The sequence below is a fragment of the Tursiops truncatus genome, chromosome 3 (assembly GCF_011762595.2).
Source record: "Tursiops truncatus isolate mTurTru1 chromosome 3, mTurTru1.mat.Y, whole genome shotgun sequence".
Lineage (NCBI taxonomy): Eukaryota > Metazoa > Chordata > Mammalia > Artiodactyla > Delphinidae > Tursiops > Tursiops truncatus.
In genome coordinates, this window is record NC_047036.1 from 120600783 (window position 1) to 120625489 (window position 24707).

The 24707-nt window shown below is 40.8% G+C and overlaps 1 protein-coding gene across 1 annotated transcript in view; it reads left to right on the forward strand.

Annotated features, from left to right (window-relative positions):
• Positions 1 to 14365, forward strand: part of KCTD16 (potassium channel tetramerization domain containing 16) — a 278752-nt gene extending 264387 nt beyond the window's left edge. Inside the window, exon 3 of the mRNA XM_073802655.1 lies at positions 1927 to 14365. Coding sequence (XP_073658756.1) covers positions 1927 to 2381 — 455 coding nt within the window. The 3' untranslated portion in view covers positions 2382 to 14365. The remainder of the gene's footprint in view (positions 1 to 1926) is intronic.
• The last annotated feature ends 10342 nt before the right edge of the window (positions 14366 to 24707 follow it).

Consider the following 24707-nt stretch of genomic DNA (forward strand, 5'->3'; position numbering starts at 1 on the left):
AAATCATTTAGCTATGTAGAAGGCAGGCATTGTAAAAGACGGCAGGATATAACTTTCCTAATGGTTTCCATTCTAGGGTTCCTCTACTTTGACCACATTAGAAATGACAATAAAGTGAGATCTTATTATCATGTGACTTATTATTTATGAGTATAAGATATAGTGCAAATCAAAACTAGGTCTCCTTTAAAACGTAGAAACGTACCACATTATCCTTGTCCTCAATATTAGCATTATAAAGGGGATTGATTTCCTTTTTTTTTTTTTTTTTTTGCGGTACACAGGCCTCTCACTGTTGTGGCCTCTCCCGTTGCGGAGCACAGGCTCCGGACGCACAGACTCAGCAGCCATGGCTCACGGGCCCAGCCGCTCCGCGGCATGCGGGATCCTCCCGGACCAGGGCACGAACCCGTGTCCCCTGCATCGGCAGGCAGACTCTCAACCACTGTGCCACCAGGGAAGCCCTGATTTCCCTTTTTTTTTATGGCTTAAGTGCAATGAACTATATGAAGTACCCAGTGTATAACATATGATCAGTAAACAATATTAAGTTCATGACTCCAAGAACACTGTGGCTGTTCGAAGGGTGGAAGGCTGGGAGCAGTGACTTATGTTTAGGAAATTGCTTTGTGCCATAATTGTGGATTTCCTAGTTTAGGGAGCCACCAACTGAGTATCTGAAAAGTGGCTCTGCCTCCGAATAGCTCAACGCAATGCTATGAATCAAGACTTAGGGAAATAGAGAGAGAGGAATTCACACTGGCTTAAATATATTGTAGTGGGTCATATAAGTGAAGGCTCATTGACAGGTCTGGCTTCAGGTATGGCTGGATCCAGGTATTTAAATGTTATTATTAGGATAGTATTTTAATGAATTTCTACACTGTGACTTGAGCTATTTTCTGGGAGGACAACAAGGAACATTTCACCTTGTCCACCTCAGGGTGCTCACGGTATAGTAGCTGAGATGCCTAAGGTAGAAAAGAACTATAACAAAATATGATATGTGCAATAATAGATGCATTTACAAAAGTAGACCATAACTCAGAGGAAAAATGTAACAACTACTTCTGAGGATAGGTAAACAAGGATTCAGAGAAAATTGAAAATCAAAACAATTGAAAATTGTTTTGAAAGAGAAGCAGGAATTTTACAGACAGCCTTGGTTATAGTATTTGGGAGACCTGTATTCAAATCCCAGCCCTGCCATTTACACATAGTGCAAACTACAACAAGTTTCTTAAATTCCCAGGGTCTTAGTTTCCTTGTATGGAAACTGGGAGTGGAGCTACTGATTTCTTCAAATTATCATGAGGACCCGGTGAATTGATGCATGCACAGAGCTTACATGGGGGCCAGCACAAAGTAAGCCCTCCCTGACTGGTAGCTGTCATTCCACTCTTCTAGACTCCCCCTATTTACCTGACTGCAATAACATGGGGCATTGGATTAGGGTTTAACATCAGCCACAGTAAAATCAGCTAACATTTAGTGAGCGCTTACTGCATGCCACACATTGCATTAAGAATTTCACTTGCCTTGTCTAAATCCACCCTACAACTCTTGGAAGTGGGGAAATTATTATCCTCATCTCACAGATAAGGAGACTGAAGCTTTGAGAATTTAAGGGATATGCCAACGTAGCAAGGTTAGTGATGGTATAGCTGAGTAACTTTCTGACTCCAATGCCCATGGGCTGAAGCATTACACTATATTTCTTGTCATGCAGCACGCCATCATTAACTTGCTTCGCTCGATGAGCTTGGCTGCTGGGTACTCCTGTTGCAGCCCATTCCGTGTGCCATCCCATTTCTTCTAAAGACATGGTTGTGGATGCTCGTGTGTGTGTGTGTGTTCACATGCTGTGTTGTTACTCCGCACTGAGCTGCCTGGCATTCATCCCTTGGGTCCTGTGCTTCCTTGCAGGTGAGCCATCTAGGTGGTCATCTTCGCACTGTGATTGCTGCTGCAAGAATGGCAAGGGTGACAAAGAAGGAGAGAGTGGCACCTCTTGCAATGACCTCTCCAGCTCCAGCTGCGACAGCCAGTCTGAGGCCAGCTCTCCCCAGGAGACAGTCATCTGTGGGCCTGTGACGCGCCAGACCAACATCCAGACTCTGGACCGTCCCATCAAGAAGGGCCCCGTCCAACTGATCCAGCAGTCAGAGATGCGACGGAAAAGTGATCTGCTCCGGACTCTGACTTCGGGCTCCAGGGAGTCGAACGTGAGCAGCAAAAAAAAACCTGTTAAGGAAAAGCTCTCAATTGAGGAAGAGCTGGAGAAATGCATCCAGGATTTCCTGAAGATCAAAATCCCAGAGAGGTTCCCTGAGCGAAAACATCCATGGCAATCTGAACTTTTGCGGAAGTATCATCTATAGTGGAGGGCGGGGGAGGTGGGAGAAGAAACAGATCGTGTCACCGTTTTGAAGTAAACCTCCTAAAAGAAATTCATATCTGAAAAGAAAAACAATAACTAACGATACACGTTTGTTAGAATACAGTAGCCCATTGATATACTACTGCCTGTTTACCTAGTTCACCTTAACATGTCAATCCACAGGGTAGATTTCTTTCCAGATGTGGAAGTATAAGCATCTCTCTCTCTTCTTTTGTTCTTTATTTGTTTGTTAACTGGGTCCCATGTGCTGAGTATCTTACGTATAATGAGAGCCAGCTACATAAGTATAGCTGAGAGGCCTTGGGAATCATTTATCCCAAACTGGGTTTTGCTCTCCTCTTCTACCTCCCTCCTTTGAATGAGAATATGGTAGAGATCTGACCCATTGCCATAGGTCTGAATTTTTAAATTTTCCTTTTCCCTTTTGTTTATGGGGTAAGGGGGGAATGGCAGATTTATATGACTTTTCACTCAAATCGATTATGTGCCAGTTTATATTGACTCCGTATGCATGAGTATTTGTGCAACACAAGCCCAACAAAGTGTGTATATACACACAGTGCACATGAGCCCAGGGCCTGGGCATCCTAAGAGGTGCGCTTCTGCTCCCAGCAGCACCCTCTTAGAGTCCTTCAGACACAGGAGCCTCTGCTCTTATCTTAAAACCCTTCTGGGAAGATTTCCCAACCTGTCTTGGCAACACTTCCTAACATCAGAGAACCTTCATCATCAACAAATTACCTTCCTTATTTCAAAATTAACACCCTCAGGCTCCATTTTACTGCGTTGCTCTTTCTCCGCACTAGGAGAAGGTGAGAAGAGCTAGTCACATATTCTTTGTGTTTTTTTTAAAAAAACAAAACATCCCTAATCCACAAAAATGACTGCAAAACGACCCCATGTGCAGCCTTCTCTACCCTGAGCTGAATTACCTTCCTTCTCGCAGTGTTTTCAGAGTCCTTACTGCCCACGTTTTCATCGTGTGGCCTTTTCACGTAATCCACATTGAGTTCTCTGCATTCCCGTGTAGCTGTGGAAGTAAGAAAAACACACAGCACTTGGATGAGTGTCCAGCCTTTTGTTTTAAGAGGAAATTGTATTCCACACCCCTCCTAGTAATGTCTCATAACTTGTTCAAATGGCAGTGCTTCACTGTTACTTCCTTATATCCAGTTTCTTTTTTTTGCCTTTGGGATCTGGGATTTGGCTGTGTCCATACTAGGATTTGGCTGTCGTTTCTGTGATGTCTGTGAACAACCCAGCTGGATAACTGAAGCTCTGAAATTAAGACTTTGGCTTTCTGAACTGTCTTTCTTGATTATATCCTTCACCTATATAGACACAGCCAAAAAGATACTGTTAACAGCCATCCATCCACGTGACTCTGTATTCTATTAACGTACCAATAGTTTTCTCATAGACTTGTGGTAAGTGAAGATTAAAGGGCAAGGTTTTACTTTCAGCATTCCTTGTGCATTTCAGTGGGAACTGAAAATATAATTTGTCCATCATTAATTGTGTGCCAAGCACTACTAATTTTTTTTTTTATTGTGTGTGTGTGTGTGTGTGTGTGTATGTGTATCACAGGTAATAAAGGCAACTGGATGATGTTTGTAGGAGGGAAACATAATGACCAATTGCTCCTTTTTGAAATCTTTCACTGATGCACATTTATCATATAAGAGGTCTGTCTTGATCCTGTTACTATTGCCCATTAGTATATGGATATCTTTCTGAATTTTTATTAATTCTTACACCTGGGCAACAGACTCAGCCAATGTTTTCTTGTCCTAATGGTTCGAATGGACTTTACAGTTTTGCTGAAGTGGAAAAGAAAGGTCATTTGGGGAGCTGAGTTGTCAAGAGAATTATAATTATGAGTTTAAGTGGTGTTCTTTTTTGCAGTAGTATATTAGCAGACGTTTAGTCTTAACTACAACCTAGCTTTGTACAGCCTACCCGTATGTCTTCATTCTTTTCAGTGTTTCTTTATACCACATCAAAATATCATATTAATAATAGAAGATTCTGCAAAGGATCATAGAACTTAATGGGCCAAGAAGTTGAATTTGGTGAAAATATCCCCAAACTCACTTTGGTCAAATGATTCTTATGGTCCTACTGGAAGTTCTGTCAAAGAGTTGGGGGTCTAACTAAAATGGCCAAAGTCCCAACTTTCTTAAATTCCAGACCTGATTGTCATGCCTTCAAGATAGAAACACACTAATAAGAATTAGAGAACTAGTAAGATGACAGTCAACACACTACTCCTACTACGTACTTTAAATAGGAAATTAAACACTGCAAAAGAAAATGTTCATGGCATTATTTCTCTGTTCTTTGACCTGTCATGAATTTGTTTCTGTTTAGGCTGTCCTTATACCCCCAGTGAACAAAACCAGTGGTGGCAAGTCTGTTTAAAACAACAGTAACATTTTAAATCTGAGTCAGCTCTAGACTGACACTCACACCAAATAGTCCAAGTAGCTGAAACAACAACATAGTGTCCATTTGTGTGGTTGTTGGTGTGGAGATGACGGTAGACCTGATCAGTAAAAGGCTCTGCAGAGGCACCGAGTCCATGGACATCTTCAGTCCTAGTTCAGGTGGAGTTCAAGTGAGGTCTGTGTGGCCTGCAACGTTGGAGATGAGTTCTGGGTAAGTGAGTTAGAAGATGAAATGCTGTAGTGGCCCTGCACCATGAATCAGGCCCATTTTCCTGAACTTAAAATAGTTTGAAGAACTTTTAGTTCCTTTCCGGACAGAACAATATATATGGCTCGCTTCTTGAATATTGGTTATGACAAGGGCTGATATGAAGAGACTAGTAGCATCAAATAGGTCAAATGAATAACGAATCATATGTGCAGAGCCCCTACTCAGGTAGCCTCCTAGAAAATTCTGCAATGCTAAAATCCATTGAGCTTGGGGAGGTCATTCTCTATGGTACATGGGTCTTCTGAAGGCAGAACTATATTTAAAATAAAGTCTCCCTACCCACTGTCAAAAAGGGAGTGATCTGTGTTTAGCAGGAAAGGGGGAAGACAGGAAAATAAAACTGTTGGGTCATTGTGGTAGTGTGCTGTCCCTCCCCCTGCTAAGAAAAAAATTGCCCTGAGATATGGCTATAAAACATCAAAGTGAAATGGTTTCCAAAAGTTGCAGTGATGTTATCCTTTGTAATTGTAGGCACAGTTACCTTCCTGGAAATACATGCATGATGAATTATATTAAAAGGGGAACAATTCACAAACCGTAAGTGTTCCCTTTGTTCTTTATTCCTCCATAGCTATGTCTACCCCCAGCCAATTCATTTGCAGGGGTTACATCTATCAAAGGGGAGCTAACAAGGATTTTTTCACTTTTCCATTGGCCTTGTTTGGGGCACCTTTATCCATAGGCACAGACCAGATGTGTATTGTTCATTTGGGGTCCTCTTAGTTCCCACTGTTTGTGCTTCTGGATTACTTTTGCTTCTCTGATTATCCTTTCTGATTCCTTTAGATTTAGATGCCTTTCTGATTATCCTTTGTCTGTGCCAAGCAAAACATGCTCCAGTGAGACAAAGAAAAGGCATATATGGTGTTTTGCAAAATTACTTGACCCCAACTCCCAAAATGGGAAACAAACTTTGATTCTCATATATTTTTCTCTGTTACAGTTTCAAAGTTCCAACTTTGTATTTGTAGTGTCTCAATCCAGAACACTTAAGTGCTGGTATTTTCTGCCACGAGCTATCATAACGTGCAACTTGACTTGTCTTGGTCTTCTGGAGGATATTTCCTAGATTTAAAACTCTGTGAGCTTTTAGGAAGAATCGTTTGTCACCTTCACGTGACATGGCAATTTTCAAAGGAAAAATGATGGGAGTTATTTTTTCCCCCATGACTCTGTGGCAGATGAATGTTTTTGCCAATCTGCATGCTGGGTTATACGTTTAGCATGGGCCGTTTCTCTCTTGATGTCTCGGTACTGTTGGCATCTTGCAATCTTGATGGCCCACTGTTCCAATTTATTTATTTTCTTTTATATTGTCAAAATAACACAAGAGAGAAAGAATCAGAGTGAGCATTCTGTATTCTGAGGTAATATGGAGTTAGATGTCGTTTGAACAGGACTGTACAATGATTAATATCTGCAGAGAAATTAGACCAAATGAAACCTGCTGAAATGGGTTTGATTTATATTACCTTCATCATTCTGATTTTAGAAGAAATGGTTATTGCTCTCCACCCCTGATGAAAGAAAAGAGTGTTTGTTAAACTTTAATAATCACAGCTTTGTGATGCAAGCACAAAGCTTATTTGTTTGGAATGTCTGTTTTTCTCATCTTGCCATATACATTGGAATGGAGATTCTTCCCCTAGTGACCTCCACTGCAGAAGTTTTGGCAGTGTTTCCAATACTCAGCGTGCATAAAATCATTTGCAGCACTTGCGTAAAAATGCAGATTCCTTGACCCTAACCCCAGAAAGTCTGACTCAGAAACTTCAAGCGGGGCCAAGGAATCTGCATTTTGGGCTATCATCCTTAATGGTTTTGATGAGATGGTCTGTGGACCTTCCTTTAAGAAACTCTGCTCTTTAAGGACTCTGCAGAGGTGAACATTTCTCTCACTTCCTAGTGGCGCTTCCTCTCACTTTCTTTCCACTACAAATGAGTCAAAGCATGCATGATTCATTATCTTAAGAAAAAAGACCCAAAGAACATTCTAGGACTAGGGCAGAGCAGATTTCCATAATTCGTTTGCCCTTTCATCTGCCTGTCAGTCATAACATTTTCTTCCTTTCGTGTATGTTTGATGTTTGTGCCTTTGTTTTTTTTTTTCCAAACTGAAAACGTACACCAATATAGTTTTATGACGGGGTAGATGGGAGCACATCTCTGAGTGAGATGTGTCCTAATGATACCCAACAAGGAACAAAAATAATGACCTTTTCCAAAGTAAGTTGTTCATTTCTAGGCCCTTTTACAGTGTGAGTCAGAGGAACCTTCGAGTGATCCATAATGTAATGATGTGTATGGCCCCAAAGGGGGTTCCAGTAACTGCACATACAAGCCACCAAAATGAATATGGAATGTTTAGTGAATTTAGCTCTACTTCACGGATGAAATGCTGAGTCATTGTATTGCTAAGTGTGTCCAATTTGATTCAAGCAGGACTAGGAAGTTCTCAGAGTTGAAGACCCTGAACCCCAACGTTAACTAAAAACTTCAAGCAAAATCCATGGGGGAGAATAAATTTTTTAAAAAGAAATAAGGAGTGTTTTCAAAATTCCATTTGTAAGGACATGAAATTCTCTGATTTTCCAGTCGCTCTGACTAGGAGAGGTGGCCGTACTATGATTATTCAGAAAGAAAAAAAATTTGGAGGTTTCAACGACCCAGTTGGTTCTATCCATGTAACACAGTAACTGGAGATGTACCAGATTGCCACATGCAACGGGAAATAGAGAATAGATGGCTTAAATTCATGCTTGTCATGATATTAGTTAATATTTAAGTAAAAACTATGAAAGGAAAGTAAAGAGTGCTTAATGAAATGAATGCACTTGTTGCCACTAATTAAGATTATTTGGCCAAGAATTTTTTTTAAATCTTAAATTTGATTCAGTTTCTTTTCCCTCCTTTACTTCCCAAGGGAAGTTTACTTCTCTTTATTCCCTAGCTTCCTAACCTTTAAAAAAATGTTCTTCTTGTTTGTGAACAAATTGTGTTGTTTATTCGATAAAGAATTTTTAGTTCCTAGACTGTCATCTTTGCTTTATTTAGGGAATTTACTTTGAAAAGCCTGAAGAAAAATATGTCCCAGTCCAGTGACTATCAAGGGGTTTTTCCTGGGGGAGGGAGGAGGTGATTTTCCTGTTAATCAGCCTTCTAAAAGCGCTTACACGCCAACTGGAGGATTAAGTAAGTCTCCTCTCTCCAGCGACCTCTTCCATCTTGTCAGTATTCTTAGAATTGACCTTTAGCTAATTTACCTGCACTTGCACAATAAAAATCAACATAACTGCAGACTCTCTTATTGCTGTTGTTGGCTGCATCCACCACAAATGGAAGAGGATTGATGCGCAACTAAGTAGTGGAGGAGAACTGCTTTATAATTGTGTCTGTGTGTGTATGTGTCTCTGCATACACGTACATGTGCAATTTTTAGGTCAATGTTGGGTCGGTGGCTAGTGCCCATGGTAATGCTATCCAAGTTCAGGGAAAACGTCTTTGGTCACAAAGTTTAACAGCTTTTCATTCAGCACAGTTGTTTGTCAATACTTGAGAAGGTTGAGTAAAGCTGGTCTCCTGATACAAAATTCAAACGGTACAGATTTCTGGATGAAAATCAAACTCATTTTCATTTATATAGTCCCTAGTGACATCATACTGAAAGAAAAGAAAAAAAAAAGGAAAGAAAAAGGAAGCCTTGAAAGCTAAACTATGCATAGAATTCACATTGATCACTAGCAGTTTTTCTCAACTACAGCCACTGGTCAGTGGTTTTTCTTACATGTGAGAGACAGAAACACTTCCAGGAAAGGCTCTGATTTGCGTGGGTTATGTGCATTTAAGGCAGTGGCTCTCATCCAGGCGTGATTTTGCACCCCAGGGGGCTTTTGGCAATGCCTGGGGATATTTTTGATGGTTGTGGCTTGAGAGGTGCTACTGGCATCCAGTAAGTAAAAACCAGGGATGCCGCGAAACATCCCACCACGTGCAAGACAGCCCTCACAACAAAGAGTCATCCAGCCCCAAATGTCAATAGTGCTGAGGCTGCGAAACCCTGAGCTAAGGGTTGGCTCGGATTTTCCAAGGCATTCTTAACCATGTAGAGAAAGACTTCTGGGCCAAGGGATAGGATGAAATGAATGATAATAATTTGTACCACCTGAAATCTGCATAGGGTTTATTTATTACCCCTTTATACAGATGTGAATGCTGAGATTTAGAGACAAATAGGTCATTTTTTTCCAGGGTTCCAGTAGTGATGAAGCAGGCCTATGGTCTAACTCTGTCTTCTACTTACATCTTTTTCTGCCTCAGAAAAATGATACTTCAGTGAAGTTATCAACCTAAAAACAGCTAAATGTGTTTGTTGTGAAGCACTTTGGGAGCATTCTGAGTTCGTGTGACCCGATTAAGGATGCTTTTCAACAGTAGAGAGCAAGGTGCTCTCAGAAAGGAAACAGGAAAGCGGGGGCAAGAGTGCTTAGAACAGGCCAACGATTCCACCTTTAACTGCTCATTGTGTACTTTGTTTCTTTGGGTCGAACATCCTCACTAAAGATGATATCTAGGTCTTGGAAAATATGATCCTCAGACCCACACAGATGACCCCCATGCGCACATTTTCAGAGCTATGACAAGTCTAAGCAAGGCCCTGGCTACCGAGCCTCATTATTTCATTTACTTGTACTGACCTCATTAGAACACAAAACAGGTTTGTATCTTAAATAATTTGGCATTTGTCTTTTCATTTATCACACCAACATCACAGTGATAGAGTAAAGGTCCAATCATTCTACCTCCATTTCGTACAAGGGAAACTGAAGACCCAGAGAGTTGAAGTCAGACATTCATCTATTCATTTGTTCATGCATTCACTCAGCAGGTATTTGTTTAGTGCATACCGTGTACAGGTCACCGTGATGAGCATTATAATCTACTAGGGAATCGAACTTGGGATACAGAACTTGAATTCAGATCAAGTTCGCATCCTAGGCTAACATTATTTTTGTATGTAACTCTGATCAACGTTCTAGATTTATGGTTTAAATTTTTTTTTAATTAATTTATTTTATTTATTTATATTTGGCTGTGTTGGATCTTTGTTGCGGTGAGTGGGCTTCTCATTGTGGTGGCTTCTCCTGTTGCAGAGCATGGGCTCTAGGCATGTGGGCTTCAGTAGTTGTGTCATGCGGGCTCAGTAGTTGTGGCTCGCAGACTCAGTAGTTGTGGCTCACTGGCTCTAGAACATAGGCTCAGTAATTGTGGCGCACGGGCTTAGGTGCTCCGCGGCATGTGGGATCCTCCCGGACCAGGGCCCGAACCCGTGTCCCCTGCATTGGCAGGCGGACTCTCAACCACTGCGCCACCAGGGAAGCCCTATGGTTTAAATTTTAAGTTATAAACAATGTAGACTATGAACTTGTTATGCGCTAGAAACTCTACTAGGTGTTGTCTATGCCTTATTTAATCCTAGAATAACGTAATGAGGTAGATCTTGTTACTCTCCTCTTTTTCACAGATGAGGTCAGTGAGACTCAGAAAGGTAAGGTAGCACCTAGCCTGACAACGGCAGAGACAGATTTTCATCTGGGTTTATTAGACTCCCAAGGCTGACAGCTTCACCACCTCGTGACCTAAGCTCTTCTTCTCTGTTTTCTGGATTTCACCTTTTTATAGTTTCTTCTGCTCTAAACAAAAGGTAGCCAGGATGATTCCGGCCTGACATCCTTCCTGCAAGTTGTTCGCTATTTTGAGTTGCAAGTTCCACTGGACGTGCATATCCCTAGGAGATCAAGGAAAAAAAGATTTTGGGGGTACCACAGACTGTACTTAATGGTAAAAGCCCTATCAGGGGGCTTTGTTGTAGAACAGGTATCTAGTGAGTACTGAGCCCTATGAAACCCACAGTGGTAAGATAGCCCCCACGTCAGGAGGATAGCGCCCACAGCTGCTGGCTGTGCTGTTCACAGGTGACCGGGGCAAATTTCACGAAAAGTAAAATGTGTCTGTATATGTGTGTGTGTGCGTGTACATGCACGTATTTGCCGTTTTTACTTTTTGGCTTTTTAAACAATTTCAGTTTTTGTTCATGACAGGTCAGAAATCCAAATAGGATTGACTGCCCCTAGCATCTCATCATTACTATTCTAAGTTGGAAAAAAGAGAGTCATCTAGAGAAAAGAAACTGCACTGAAATATGTGAGTGTGTGTGTGTGAGGAGTGTGTGTATACTTGTGTGTTGTGTATGTATGTTTATGTATAAATTTTGTGTATATATGTATATATGAGTGTACATCTATCTGAATGTATATATATCTATATCTATACATTTGTATACACACATAAATCTTAGTTTGAAACTGTTTGGAATTTTGGGTTTGAGGGACTTATAATTTATTTTTGATTTCCTAGATAGTCTAAAATAGTTCTAATTTCCAAAAGTCTCTTCCACTATGAGTATATGTATATATCTATGGTACAGAGAATATGGTTAGAATACCTAGGTTTAACATCTATGGATGCAAAACCAAATAAAAGTGCATTTAAGGAAAAGCCAAACTTGGAAAAACTGGCTTTCTAATTTGAACCATTTGTTGGAATTTCAAACTACTGTATGTGTTTTCAAACTTGCTCATTAAAACACACACACACACACACACACACACACACACACACACAACCCACCAAATGAACATGATGATGTTTAGGAAGAAAAGAATAAGAAAATGTAGGTCTATGATAGCACAAATCCAATGATTACCATACCAATGGTACTTCACCTACCTATTGGTTAATTTACTATCTTCTCATTGATTTTACTTCATCATTCATGGGTGGGGGGCGCCCCCGTGGCCTTATGTATTTGTAGGTGGAGCTAGTTATCTGTTTAATTATTTTAAAACTATAGTAAATAATTAATATGCATATTGTAAACATATACTAAAGCTCAAGGGCACATTGTAATAATAACCAAACATTTCCTAGACTCCTGCAAGTAACCCGTTAAGCCTGTTTATACAGATACCAAAATAGTTGCTCAAAGAAGGAACAACATAAAGTTAAATGAAAGAAAATGTTACTTATCTGTTTTGGCATCCTATATGCATATGACCAAATGACTGAAATTTGGGCACTCTTAAGGATACAGTAAGTTATGTTTTCATTCATAGGCATGTGCTTTGCATATTTTGGAGAATATGAAAAGTGTTTTAAGTCAACCTATGCAAACAGGGCTTCCCTGGTGCTCCTTGGGATCAGTTTGTATGCATACAGCCCATACCTTCAGAAACTTAGCCTGGCTCCCAGGCCAGGTCTTAGCTGATGGTCCAAGCACAGACTCCTCCTCCCAGGGACCTGTCAGGTTTGCTCAGACAGTCAGAAACATTTGCAAACCTATCGAGTATGGTCATTCCTCTTTTTTATTCCCCAAATCTCCCTGCAAATGTGGTCTTAAAAGCATAAGAAAGAAAACCAATTTTGTAGCAATTTCATGTTCTAATTAGGTTTAAGGACACTTGAAGAAGGAATGTTTGTTTTTCCCCAAAATTTTAGAGCAGAAGAGGAGGTTTAACATCAACCTTGGCTTCAAGTTCTCCTATCATTTTCTTTCATTCATTTTTATTCTAAAGGAGAATGTTGAATCAGGATAATTTTGCTTAAAATATTCCGCTTAGTTTAGAAAAGGACAGATTAATTTTTTTGTGTGTGTATAACATGAGGGGTGGAGGAGTGGGTGTGCCAGACCCCTCATTACCCTGTTTCTGATCTAAGGAAATGGATTCAGGAATTATTGGAGTGGTACCCTACTTAAAACACAAAAACAGAAACATAGGGGGCCCTATTTCAGAGTCCCATTGAAAGCTGTTAATGGGATCTCCTGTAAGTGGGTCACCACTTATATTAGTGATGGCATCTCACTTGTTTCTCTGATAGGAACTTAGTCTGTAACATCAAGAATCTTTGTGTTGGCTGAAGGAATTGAATGAATGATCTCAGTTGAATTCCTGTTCCCCACATCTTTCAGAACCAGCAGAGCACGGGGTAGAATCTAACAAACAAAATAATTTGTCCAAATTAAATCAACATGTTTAAATAGTATCGGCATCGCTCTCGATCGGCGCTTATAAAGACCCTGTTAATTATGCTACCTGTGATCTCGGTTTGCCAGGGATCCTCAAGCTCCTCTTATATCCATCTTGGATGCTTTGAATGTGATGTCACCATAGATAAAGGAGTCTGAATTTCACTGGTACTAACCCTGAGTGGTATTCTACTGGGGCCTTGCTCATGTTACTTTTTCCTGACCTCATTCAAGTGCTTGATGACTTGGGTCAGTTTGTTGCACACTGATGCATACCAAGTGACACCCGCTGAAATTACCTCTTCTCCTTTCCAATGCAGTTCGCTTGTACATAAGTGTAATGTCAAATTGTTTACAGGTTCTTTTTGTGTGTAATTGTGATAGCAGATTTAGCTCAAACTTTAATCTGTTTACTGAATGGTGTTAAAATGAATGTGCTTATTACAGTATAAACATCATTAATCATGGACTCACATGAATGCATGTCTACATGTCGTCAATTCCCAGCAGCTCGGTTATCCAGCAAAAAGTCTGCGGTCTGTGAATAGCAAATATACATAAACTACTGTGATTCTAATAACTCAGTAACTGTTTTTACCTTGGTATGTAACACTGTAAATTTTGGCTTGTTGTACTTCTTTCTTACCTATTTGTTTTGCAAGAGAAACATGATAAAAGATAGTACTACTAATTGTCCCAGTGGAATTGCACATCGTTTTGGCAATCACTGGTCCACCCCAAAGGCAACTGCCTATGATAGAACAATGGCCCTGAGCAACGTATAAATATATACATACATATTTATGTATGCAATATCTACAATGCTAATTACTACCATCTATTCTCACTGCCAGTGGAAACAAACTATTTTCTTTGGAATCATTGATGGATATAAAAATTTTAATTTGCTATTAACTGCTTTCATATTCTGTTTAGTTCTTATAGTATGGTAAATGATACAGGTGCGGTATCAGTATTGTAAAATTGTGTGGTGAAAACTACAAAAGTCATTCTGTGGATATATTTTAAAAGGCAGACCAGAAACTATATTTCAGATTCTTGTGTGAATATAATTACAGAAATAGGTAACTATTTTTTATGTGTTTCCATAAATGACTCCATTTCATATACATTGTAATTTAGCACCAATCATAATAAATCATTTGGTAACATTTAGTTGTTAGAGATATCTATTTTCAGTATTCATGAGAGACTGATGATTCAACATTATTTCATGCTAACTCAAGAATTTTAGAGGGAAGGTAATTACCATTGCAATTAGTTTATTTCTGGTTTGTTATGGCAGCTTGCTGGATTGGGGTACAAAAAAGGAGACTTAATAAGTTGGTTATTTAAAATTCTTAGAATGAGATTGCAGTGATCTGAAGCCTTGCCACTGCCTCTTCTTAGTTGGGTGGCCTCACACGGTTTATCAAGCCTCTTTGAACTGCAGTTTCCTCATCTGAAAATAGGGCATAAAAGTAATAGACACCTCATGAGGTTCCTGTGAGAATTAAATTAGATAATCCAATTAAAGCATTTAGCACGGTATCTAGTACACTAAATAAATGCTTAATAATCCCTACCCATTTGCATTACTATTATCCAAAATGCAGACCTTAAAGAGGAGCTTGGCTTCAACAGTCTGAATATGTTTCTTCTTTTTCCTCTTTAGCCTTTTACAGTATTGCCTATAGAGCTAAACATTCAGTATGTTTTTTAATCAAGAGGGAAAAATTATACAGGGAAAAAAGGGAATTCTACAGCTTGGGTCGGTGCTTTAGTAATAATGTAGCCTTTTGCTGCTGTGAAGTATATTCCGCAGAACACTTGTCCCATGATCTGGGCTGAAAAAATGAAGGGAATTGGATGAAGTAGAGTTTGGGAAATATAACCTTTTTATACACCCCTCTTTGTAGTTTTTAAGTGCTTTTTTGTTACACTTAAAGCCCTGAGAGTTATGCAGTAAAGGAACTTCCAAACTCTGTTTAACCCAGAATCTCCCAGACTTCTCTCACTAAGGATGCTTCTAGTTCTAAGGTGTGCATGTTCAGAAGAGCTAATTTAGCCCAGTCTCCTCCTTGTACAGAAGAGAAAGCTGAGCCCCGGAGAGGGGAAGGGTTGTGTTGAAGGTGTGATGATCCTGGGCCTAGAACCCCATCTATGGACGCAGGCTAGGACACTTCCTGCTAAACAAGTCTTATCTAGATGACTGGCAAGAGTAATGGCATTGATCTGAAAAACCCTTCTAAATCCATAACATCCTACTAGCACAGACCCAAAGTAAAGAGTCGCATGAGATACTGAAGCCCAAGCAAGAGAAAAGCAAGGATGCAGCGAACAGGAATCCTTCCTTAGGCTCAGTCACCCCTGAAATTGCTGAGGGACAGACATTGAGCCTGCTTGGGCCTCCCAAACCTATCTTTAGAGATAGTCACTACCGTGACACAGACCCTGGGCCGGGCTATCCCTCCGCCCGCCACAGGGGTAAGAGCTTAAATGGACCAAAGTGGTGGAGGGGTTTGGAGGGGAGTTTTCCTATGAATTCTTATGTGGGAGGCTGGGAGCTTCCTCCAAAAAACATTAGCGAGAAGACCCCTGTGTTGAGAAACTGTGAAGTCATTGATTTCTGCAGCCCCAGAAACTGCTTTTGTAGAGCTGAAACTTCATCAGGTGCAGGTCACAGAGAAAGACATTGCCTCCAGTGTTCCAGAATAATACAGACAGTAAAGGAGCCACAGCAAGAGGAAAACGTGGCTGCAACTTTAAAGGATGAGTTCTGCCTCGTACAGCAGCTAGGTTCTCCCCAAATCAAGCGTCCCGAGAACACTCCCAAGAGCCTCTGTGATGAGGACACGAGGAGGCTGCCCTCTCTACTTAGCTTGGAGCCTGCGTGGAAAAGAAGGTGTGTCAGGGGGCCCAGCCAGGAGTATAGTGGTGGTGAGTCAGGAGAAAGACTCCACCTTGAGCTCTCTGAGGAGACCTGGGGGTCTCTGGGAGGCTTCATCCATCTCAGCTTTGAAGTTACAAAGAGCCAGCAAAGGCTTACAGTTGCTGTCCAAAAACTTGTCCGTCTGACAAACTGAGTCGAACAGGACTTCATCAGAAGGATCATAGCTTTTGGAATGAGGTCAGGGAAATAGGGAAAAACACCACCTTCTCAGACAACACTTCTCCTCCCGTCTAAGTTCAACCCAAAGGTAGCGTTCCTTCCCAGGCCTGCCAAACACCCAGAGCCACGTCAATCTCGGCCCTGATGGCAGCTACCACTGAGACACGTCACTTTAGGTGTTTATCCCAGTAGTAGGGCTGGTGACAGCCCCTAGCCAGGGCTCACAAATAACAGTGTGTCGGTAGCAGAAACCCAGAAGGGCAGGTTTTCCCAATGCTCAGAATCCCAGAGAGCACCCCACATTGCTTAGTCTCAGAAATCTTGTCATGAAAGCGCCAGAAAGAAAGTCTGGGCACCAAACTCCAGCTTGTTTTCTCCTTCCTTCTTGCTCACTGTATACCCCCGGCCCCCATACGGTACCAAGAGACAAAACATCCCATGTACTTGAAGATCACCATGGAAATGGGTTTACTGTTCGTCTGTGACTAGGTCTGGGCTCAAATGTGCGGTCCGAGCCTAGGAAATCCCTGGTGGATGTAAAGCAATGAAATCTACCGCCTCCAAGACAGAAAAATTACAAACTCCATGCACCCTTCACACAAATAAAGCTTTTCTTCTCTCCATCTCTCCTGGCCTCTCCACTTCCATACCTCTGCATTTCTGTTTTTCTCTTTTTATTCTGTTTGCTCTTTGGATGTCTGATACACAGAACAAACATGTTGAATAAACCACAGTACCCCTTATTCAACACCCTCACCCCGACTCCCACACTTCTCTCCAGGCCTCAGCTTCCTCATCTGAACTGTAAATGAAGAACTTGGAGGAAACACTTCTAGGTACCATTTGCCATTCCTTCTCTCTGCTGATTTTTACCTAGGCCCTAGCTGGTCTCTGATGTGAGGGCATGGGTAAGAGGGGGGTGAGGAGGCTTTGGTGGTGCCCACAAGTTGACCATTTCAGCTTGTCTTTGAATGAAAACAGCTGGCCTACCTAAGAGAGAACAAAGGATAAGGAGGTAAGTTGGATGCTGGTCTATCCTTTCAAGTTTTGGTGTTCCAAAAATTTCACAATTTGTGTGGAAACACAGAAGACCCCCAAATAGCCAAAGCAATCTTGAGAAAGAAAAAAGGAGCTGGGGGAATCAGGCTCCCTAGCTTCAGGCTATACTACAAAGCTACAGTAATCAAGACAGTATGGTACTGGAACAAAAATAGAAATATAGATCAGTGGAACAGGATAGAAAGCCCAGAGATAAACCCACACACATATGGTCACCTTATCTTTGATAAAAGAGGCAAGAATATAAAATGGAGAAAAAAGCAGCATCTTCAATAAGTGGTTCTGGGAAAACTGGACAGCTACATGTAAAAGAATGAAATTAGAACCCTCCCTAACACCATACACAAAAATAAACTCAAAATGGATTAAAGACCTAAATGTAAGGCCACTCTAAAACTCTTAGAGGAAAACATAGGCAGAACACTCTATGACATAAATCACAGCAAGATCCTTTTTGACCCACCTCCTAGAGAAATGGAAATAAAAACAAAAATAAACAAATGGGACCTAATGAAACTTCAAAGCTTTTGCACAGCAAAGGAAACCATAAACACAATGAGAAAACAACCCTCCGAACGGGAGAAAATATTTGCAAATGAAGCAACTGACAAAAGATTAATCTCCAAAATATACAAGCAGCTCATGCAGCTCAATATCCAAAAAACAAACAACCCAATCCAAAAATGGGCAGACGACCTAAATAGACATTTCTCCAAAGAAGATATACAGATTGCCAACAAACACATAAAAGGATGCTCAACATTACTAATCATTAGAGAAATGCAAATCAAAACTACAATGAGGTATCACCTCACACTGGTCAGAATGGCCATCATCAAAAAATCTACAAACATTAAATGCTGGAGAGGGTGTGAGAAAAGGGAACCCTCTTGCACTGTTGGTGGGAATGTAAATTGATACAGCCACTATGGAGAACCGTATGGAGGTTCCTTAAAAAACTACAAATAGAACTACCATACAACCCAGCAATCCCACTACTGGGCATATACCCTGAGAAAACCATAATTCAAAAAGAGTTATGTACCACAATGTTCATTGCAGCACTATTTACAATAGCCAGGACACGGAAGCAACCTAAGTGTCCATCGACAGATGAATGGATAAAGAAGATGTGGCAGATATATACAATGGAATATTACTCAGCCATAAAAAGAAACGAAATTGAGTTACTTGTAGTGAGATGGATGGATGTAGAGACTGTCATACAGAGTGAAGTAAATCAGAAAGAGAAAGACAAATACTGTATGCTAACACATATATATGGAATCTAAGGAAAAAAAAAAGAAAAATGGTTCTGACAAACCTAGGGGCAGGACAGGAATAAAGATGCAGACGTAGAGAATGGACTTGAGGACATGGGGAGGGGGAAGGGTAAGCTGGGATGAAGTGAGAGAGTGGCATGGACATATATACACTACCAAATGTAAAATAGCTAGTGGGAAGCAGCCTCATAGCACAGGGAGATCAGCTCGGTGCTTTGTGACCACCTAGATGGGTGGGATAGGGAGGGTGGGAGGGAGACGCAAGAGGGAGGGGATATGGGGATATATGTATACATATAGCTGATTCACTTTGTGATACAGCAGAAACTAACACAAGATTGTAAAGCAATTATACTCCAATAAAGATGTTAAAACAAAAAATTTGTTGTTCCAAAGTTCTTGTGAATGGATGAGCTGTCCTCACCCTTCCCTCTGACAGTGGGCCTCCCAGGGGGTGAAGTGGACACCCAGTGACTCACCTCCTGCATTACCCAGGGCTGCAGCTTTTGTTTCAGCAAGCCCAGTGTGAATTTCCATTTTCTCTTCACTGTGGATAGATGGGAAGGGATTGGCAAGCGGGACAAATAGTCAACTAACTGGAGTTGGAGATGGGGGTGACACAGTTGACAGCAAATTGTTCTTCCTCTCCTTTGTCCCTGGGAAAATGTGTCCCTTAGTACCTAGAAATAATAAACTGTCAGATGTTTTTAAAAATAAGGAGATAGACTCTACTATCTCTGCCACCTGACACTGACAAATGTGACAGCATACGAGGAGGGAAACAGAGATGTTAATAACTACCAGGTCTGTGTACCTGAGGCATAAGGGAGGGTTTTTTTCTGCCGAAGTCAATGAGTAGCATGGTAAGTATCTTGATCTACTCTTCAGGGAGCTGCTACCTGCAGGTCCCTTTCCAAAGCCCAGTTTCTTTGTTCATAATGGGATTAAGTGCACACTGTCTGTCATCTGGCACCTTGAAGTTTTTAGTGAATATGCTTGTTCATCTGAAGTTTCCAAAAGCAGGAGCAAAAGGTCAGGATTCTCCTCTCGTTTTCCTCTTAAATCTGTCACATGGGTCTATATAGCTATTGAGTACCTTGTATTGATATTTATGAGTCTTTGAGGAGATGCTGGAAATATAGCAGAATAAAAGTTAACAAGATAACATAGAAATATGTTCAGTGCGGTTGTTTCCCATATTTTGTAGTCCTCTCTTATTAATAAGTAAATGTCAACCAAAGACAAACATAAACAAGGGGTGTCTTCTTGTTTGAATGGGGAAATTGATTCTTTTCTGGTTTATGACATTTAGGCAATATAGATCCCATTTTCTTAGTTCCAAGATAGTGAAATCATCCAAACAAAAGAGGCCTCTGAAACACACAGATCCAGATGCAAGGAACCCTAAGGGAGGCGCTGAAAGACATCTCCGCAAGTGCTGAGCTCTGAGGATGTTTCTGCAAAAACCATGGGAAATAGAACAAAATGACAAGAGGTCAAACAATTAATTATATCTCCCATAGCTACAAAACCTCAGGATGTTTCTCATGGACCAACTTCCTTAACCTAACTTCATGAACTTTTCCTTCCTTAAGATCGTTCCCTCCCTCTGACACTACTGCTGTTTCTGCTCTGGTTATCTTATTGGAATTTCTCAGAGTAGCCTAGAAAAGAGGCAGAAAATAGGCAGTAAGGACTTGGAATGAAACAGGGTCTGGGAAGGGAAGGGAAGGGAGGTCTGGAAGCTTGCTTCTCAAAGTCTGTCCTGAGGATAAGCAGCAGTGGCATCACCTGGGGACATGTTAGAACTAAAGAATCTCAGGACCACCCCCCACACCCCTACTGGATCAGAATCTGAATTTCAGCAGAACCCAGGTGTCACAGGCACACTACAGTTTGAGAAGCGTTGGTCTATAAGGCATGGTAGAATGTGTGGAGATAGCCTCAGAGGTAAGAAGGAGATGTTGAGGGTGAAGGGATGTATGAGAGGTGGATTGTTCCAAGTGCAGCCATGAAATTAGGTGATGTGGAGGTTGCCATGTGGGCAATAAAAATACCACCAGTAAGTGCTTAAATGCAGAAATGTTTATTATTAAATTTAAAAAATTTCTTACACTGTATAAAAATTTTTCAATGTAAAAGTTTAGCATCTAAATATAAACAGAAAGAACAATACAAGTTAACCATAATTGTAACCATCAGCTATAATCATAGTTAACATTTTACCCTGTCTTCCACTTTCTTTGTATATGTGTATGTACTGTGTGTGTATATATATATATATATATATATAATTCATATAGGTAAATATATATAGTTATATATATAATTCATATAGGTAAAATATTTATTATATATAATTCATATAGGTAAAATATTATTATTAAGAATATAAATTAGTTACAAAACATGAATAAATGCCAAACTATATAATAATATATTAATACATTGATATACAATTATTTAGGTGTAATATATTAACTTTATAGGGATGGGAATGTAAGTGCCAACTGTAACTTTCATTTCTGGTTTATAACATATTCTGATACTTTATGCAAATGAATTTTAGGAAAGATTTTTTTCATTAATAATATTAGTCTTTTTAATGTTAATACCGAAAAGACTGACTATACTAAATGTTGGCAAGAATGTAGAGCAGTGGGTACCCTCATACATTACTGGTAAGAGAATAGAGTAGTACAGCTACTTTGGAAATCTTTTTAGCATTGTTTCCAAGCAGGGTTTGCTGCCCAACGCCCCTAGAAGTCAATACTATCAAACCCGAGTTTTAGAAAAGAAAGAGCTTTATTGTGAGGTCAACTAGAAAGGAGATAGAAGGCACAGCTCAAATCTGTTTCCCAGTGCAGGGCTGGGGTGAAATTTAAGGGGTTGGGGAAATTTCAAACTTGGAAGCTGATTGGCTAGTCTCAAATCAGTCCATAATAAGCTACATGTGCTGCTGGAAGCCAGCTTTTCCTTGAAGGACTTCCCGCTTCATAATGCTCTTTGGGGGCAAAATATGTATTCTGTGAGCGCTGCAGACTGAAGATTCTCCGTTCCCGGGTCACCTGTCGACAAGGGCTCCTGTCCTGAACGCGTGCAATGGTAGTGCTGTCTCCGTAAAATAATTCCAGGTTTGATTAATCAACAACCTAGTTGAAGAGGCTAAACCGGTTTAAGCTGGTCAATGTGTTATGTGCTGTTTCAGCATTATCTGTTAAATATCAGCAAAAATTCCACACTGGAAGTAGCCTAAATACCTTTCCATAATAGATTGGATACAAACAAAAATACTGAATGAAATCACTTATGCAATATTTCAAACAAAACTACGCTCTGTTGTTAGAAATCATGGTAGTGGTTCCCATCAAGGAGGAACAGGTGGGTAGTGATAGGGAATGCAGGACAAGGGCTTCTGGAAGGTCAATAATGTTCTATTTCTTGACTTGGATGATCAAGAAATATGCTTCAATAAAGTAGTTTAATAAACATTATAAAGTGATGCTGTATATTTTAGAACATTTGGAAAACAAAGTGACAGTTTCTATTATCATGTTGATATATGTTCGCCTGATCTTTTTGTTTGTTTTAAAATGTCTCTTTTTCCTCCTAAACCCACGTAATGCATACTTATTAAAATTAACTGCCCTCCCCACCCCCGGAGATCAAAATGTGTAAACCAGAAAGGGAAAGACCACTGCAACTCCATCCTACACAGGTAAGTTCTGGTAAAATGTAGTGCTTATTCAGGAGGGGTTAGTTTTTAAAGTGGATCTTATATTTTAGTTAAATCAATGGGCTTTTGCTAACTTCACATTTCTTTGGAGCAGGGATTGGTTGGTTTGTCTTACTAATTTTCCTTTCCAGCCTTCCCATATACTAAACTCTATTCAGTAAATGAAGGGGAGTCACCTTCATTTAAGCTCATAGTCTCCATCATCTCCCTTCTTTTGCTATAGAGTTACGTGTTAGTCTGAGAAAAGGGATATAGGACAAGGGAGGTGAGCTTTGACTGGGACCCACAGGTCATCCTATAAGGAAGCTCTGTTTGGAAGTATCACACCCCTGGCCCCCGGGGACTTGCTCATCTCATATAAAAGCCAAGAACCATCTTTTGAATACTCAGAGCCGTCCCAGGTCTCAGGGCAGAAATCTGGGAAAGAAGAAACAATTGGCGACCTAAAGTCTTATCTGTCTTCTGCTCCAAGTACCCCTCTGCTCTGGGTGATAGTGGGGAGGGGTGGACATTGAGAAAAACTAGTGGGCTAGTTTTTCTAGAAGGCTCTTTGAAATCATGTAAGCCAGTGGTTCTCACTTGAGGCCAATTTCACCCCCGCCCCCCAGAGGACATTCACAAAGTCTGGAGACAGTTGTGGTTGTTGGACGGGGGACTAGAGGCGGGGGATACTGCTTAACAGCCTACAATGCATGAGACAGCCCCCATGACAAAGAATTAACCAGTCTGAAATGTCAATAGTGCCAAGGTTGAGATGCTGAGATGCTGATACGAGTGGATAAGTGTGTGTGTGTGGTGGTGGTGGCGGGGCGACGGTGGGTGGGTGGGGGAAGGTGTTAGTTTCAGCTCAGGCCTCCCAACAGGTATATAGATGAACAGCCCTTGACAAATTTTCTTCCTCCCTAGGGAAGTTTTCTTGATTGAAGTTCAGACAATGGTTTAGTTCATTCCATAATGATTTTAGGCACAAAACTCACATTATTCAGATGGATTGGTTCTGTCTCGTAGAGTGGGAGCACACACCTACACTTAATGTACACCAAAATTAGTAGAATAAATATCAGCTGAGGAAGTCTTGTGGGAAACCAGCAAGTTCATTATTCCTGAGAGACACTTTGGCAGTTACCACCCAAGCTCCTTGTGAGACTGCATGGAAGAATCTGGAGAAAGAGCCACTTAGCTGAAACCACGCTAAGCAGACAGTGAGAAGCCTGGAAAGGGAACAGTGTGAAGGCTCAGGGAACCTAGATTCTCTTTGAGACACACAGAACTTACTCAGGGACAAGTTATTTAATAGCCTTAGAACTCTTTTCCCCTTATCTGTAAAGCAAAGGAGAGGAAAAGAATGAACATTTATGGTGAATGTATTATTTATTAGATACCTTTGTAACTTTCTTTCATTTAGTCCCCTTCTTAGCTCAATGAAGTAAATATTGGTATCTCCATATTACTTATGAGACTCAGAGAGGTTACCTGCTCGATGTCACACAGCAGAAAGTAGTAGGGCCAGGATTTCAACTTAAGTGTCCTGGTCACTTTCATTTTTCACCTTTCCGCAGATCCTGTTTCCTTAACCTGTAAAACAGAGATGATTCATGGGTTTTTGTGTGATGATTTATTGATTTAATGCACACAGCCTCAGAAGAGCAGTAGACATTTAATAAATGCTGAGCCTTACTTTTAATCATTATTATTATTTTGACACTTCCCTGTTCAAAAACTGCCCTTTTATTTGTAAGAAACAGCTGCTTAGAAATGAAATTCACTCATCAGTATTAGATACCAATTATGAAACGAACTTACAAAGTTCCTTTGGAATAACCCCCCCTCCCCACCCCAATTTCTCTTTTCTGGCAGAATCAAGGGAGGCTCAGGACCTGATATTCTGACCTGGAGACGGAAATCAGGCTTGCCCCGGCTTGAGTGCCCCATTTACCAAGCAGGGAGCTCTCCTGTCCTCGGGGCAGGCGGGTCGGGGGTAAATGGAGCCACTAATAATGCCGCTGAGCTAAGCACCTCCACCAGGAGCTCCACAGTTGCCTTTCTCCTTGGTTATCAGGCTCTCGAAATGCTCTCCAGGGATTCTCAACTTTTACAGTAAATGATCCCAGTCTGGGAGGATGAATAATTCAGTGTTAGCGGTAAATTTTGGAGAAACACAAGTGTGGGAGACACTCTGGGACTCTGGGGCATTAGTTGTGCTTAGAGGCAACCCCTTGTAACAGGGGGTTTAAGATTCCTGTAATCCACTAGCACCCCATCCTGCCAGGACCCCCCGCTTCCACCAACACCTGTCAGGCCCGAATCACACCTCC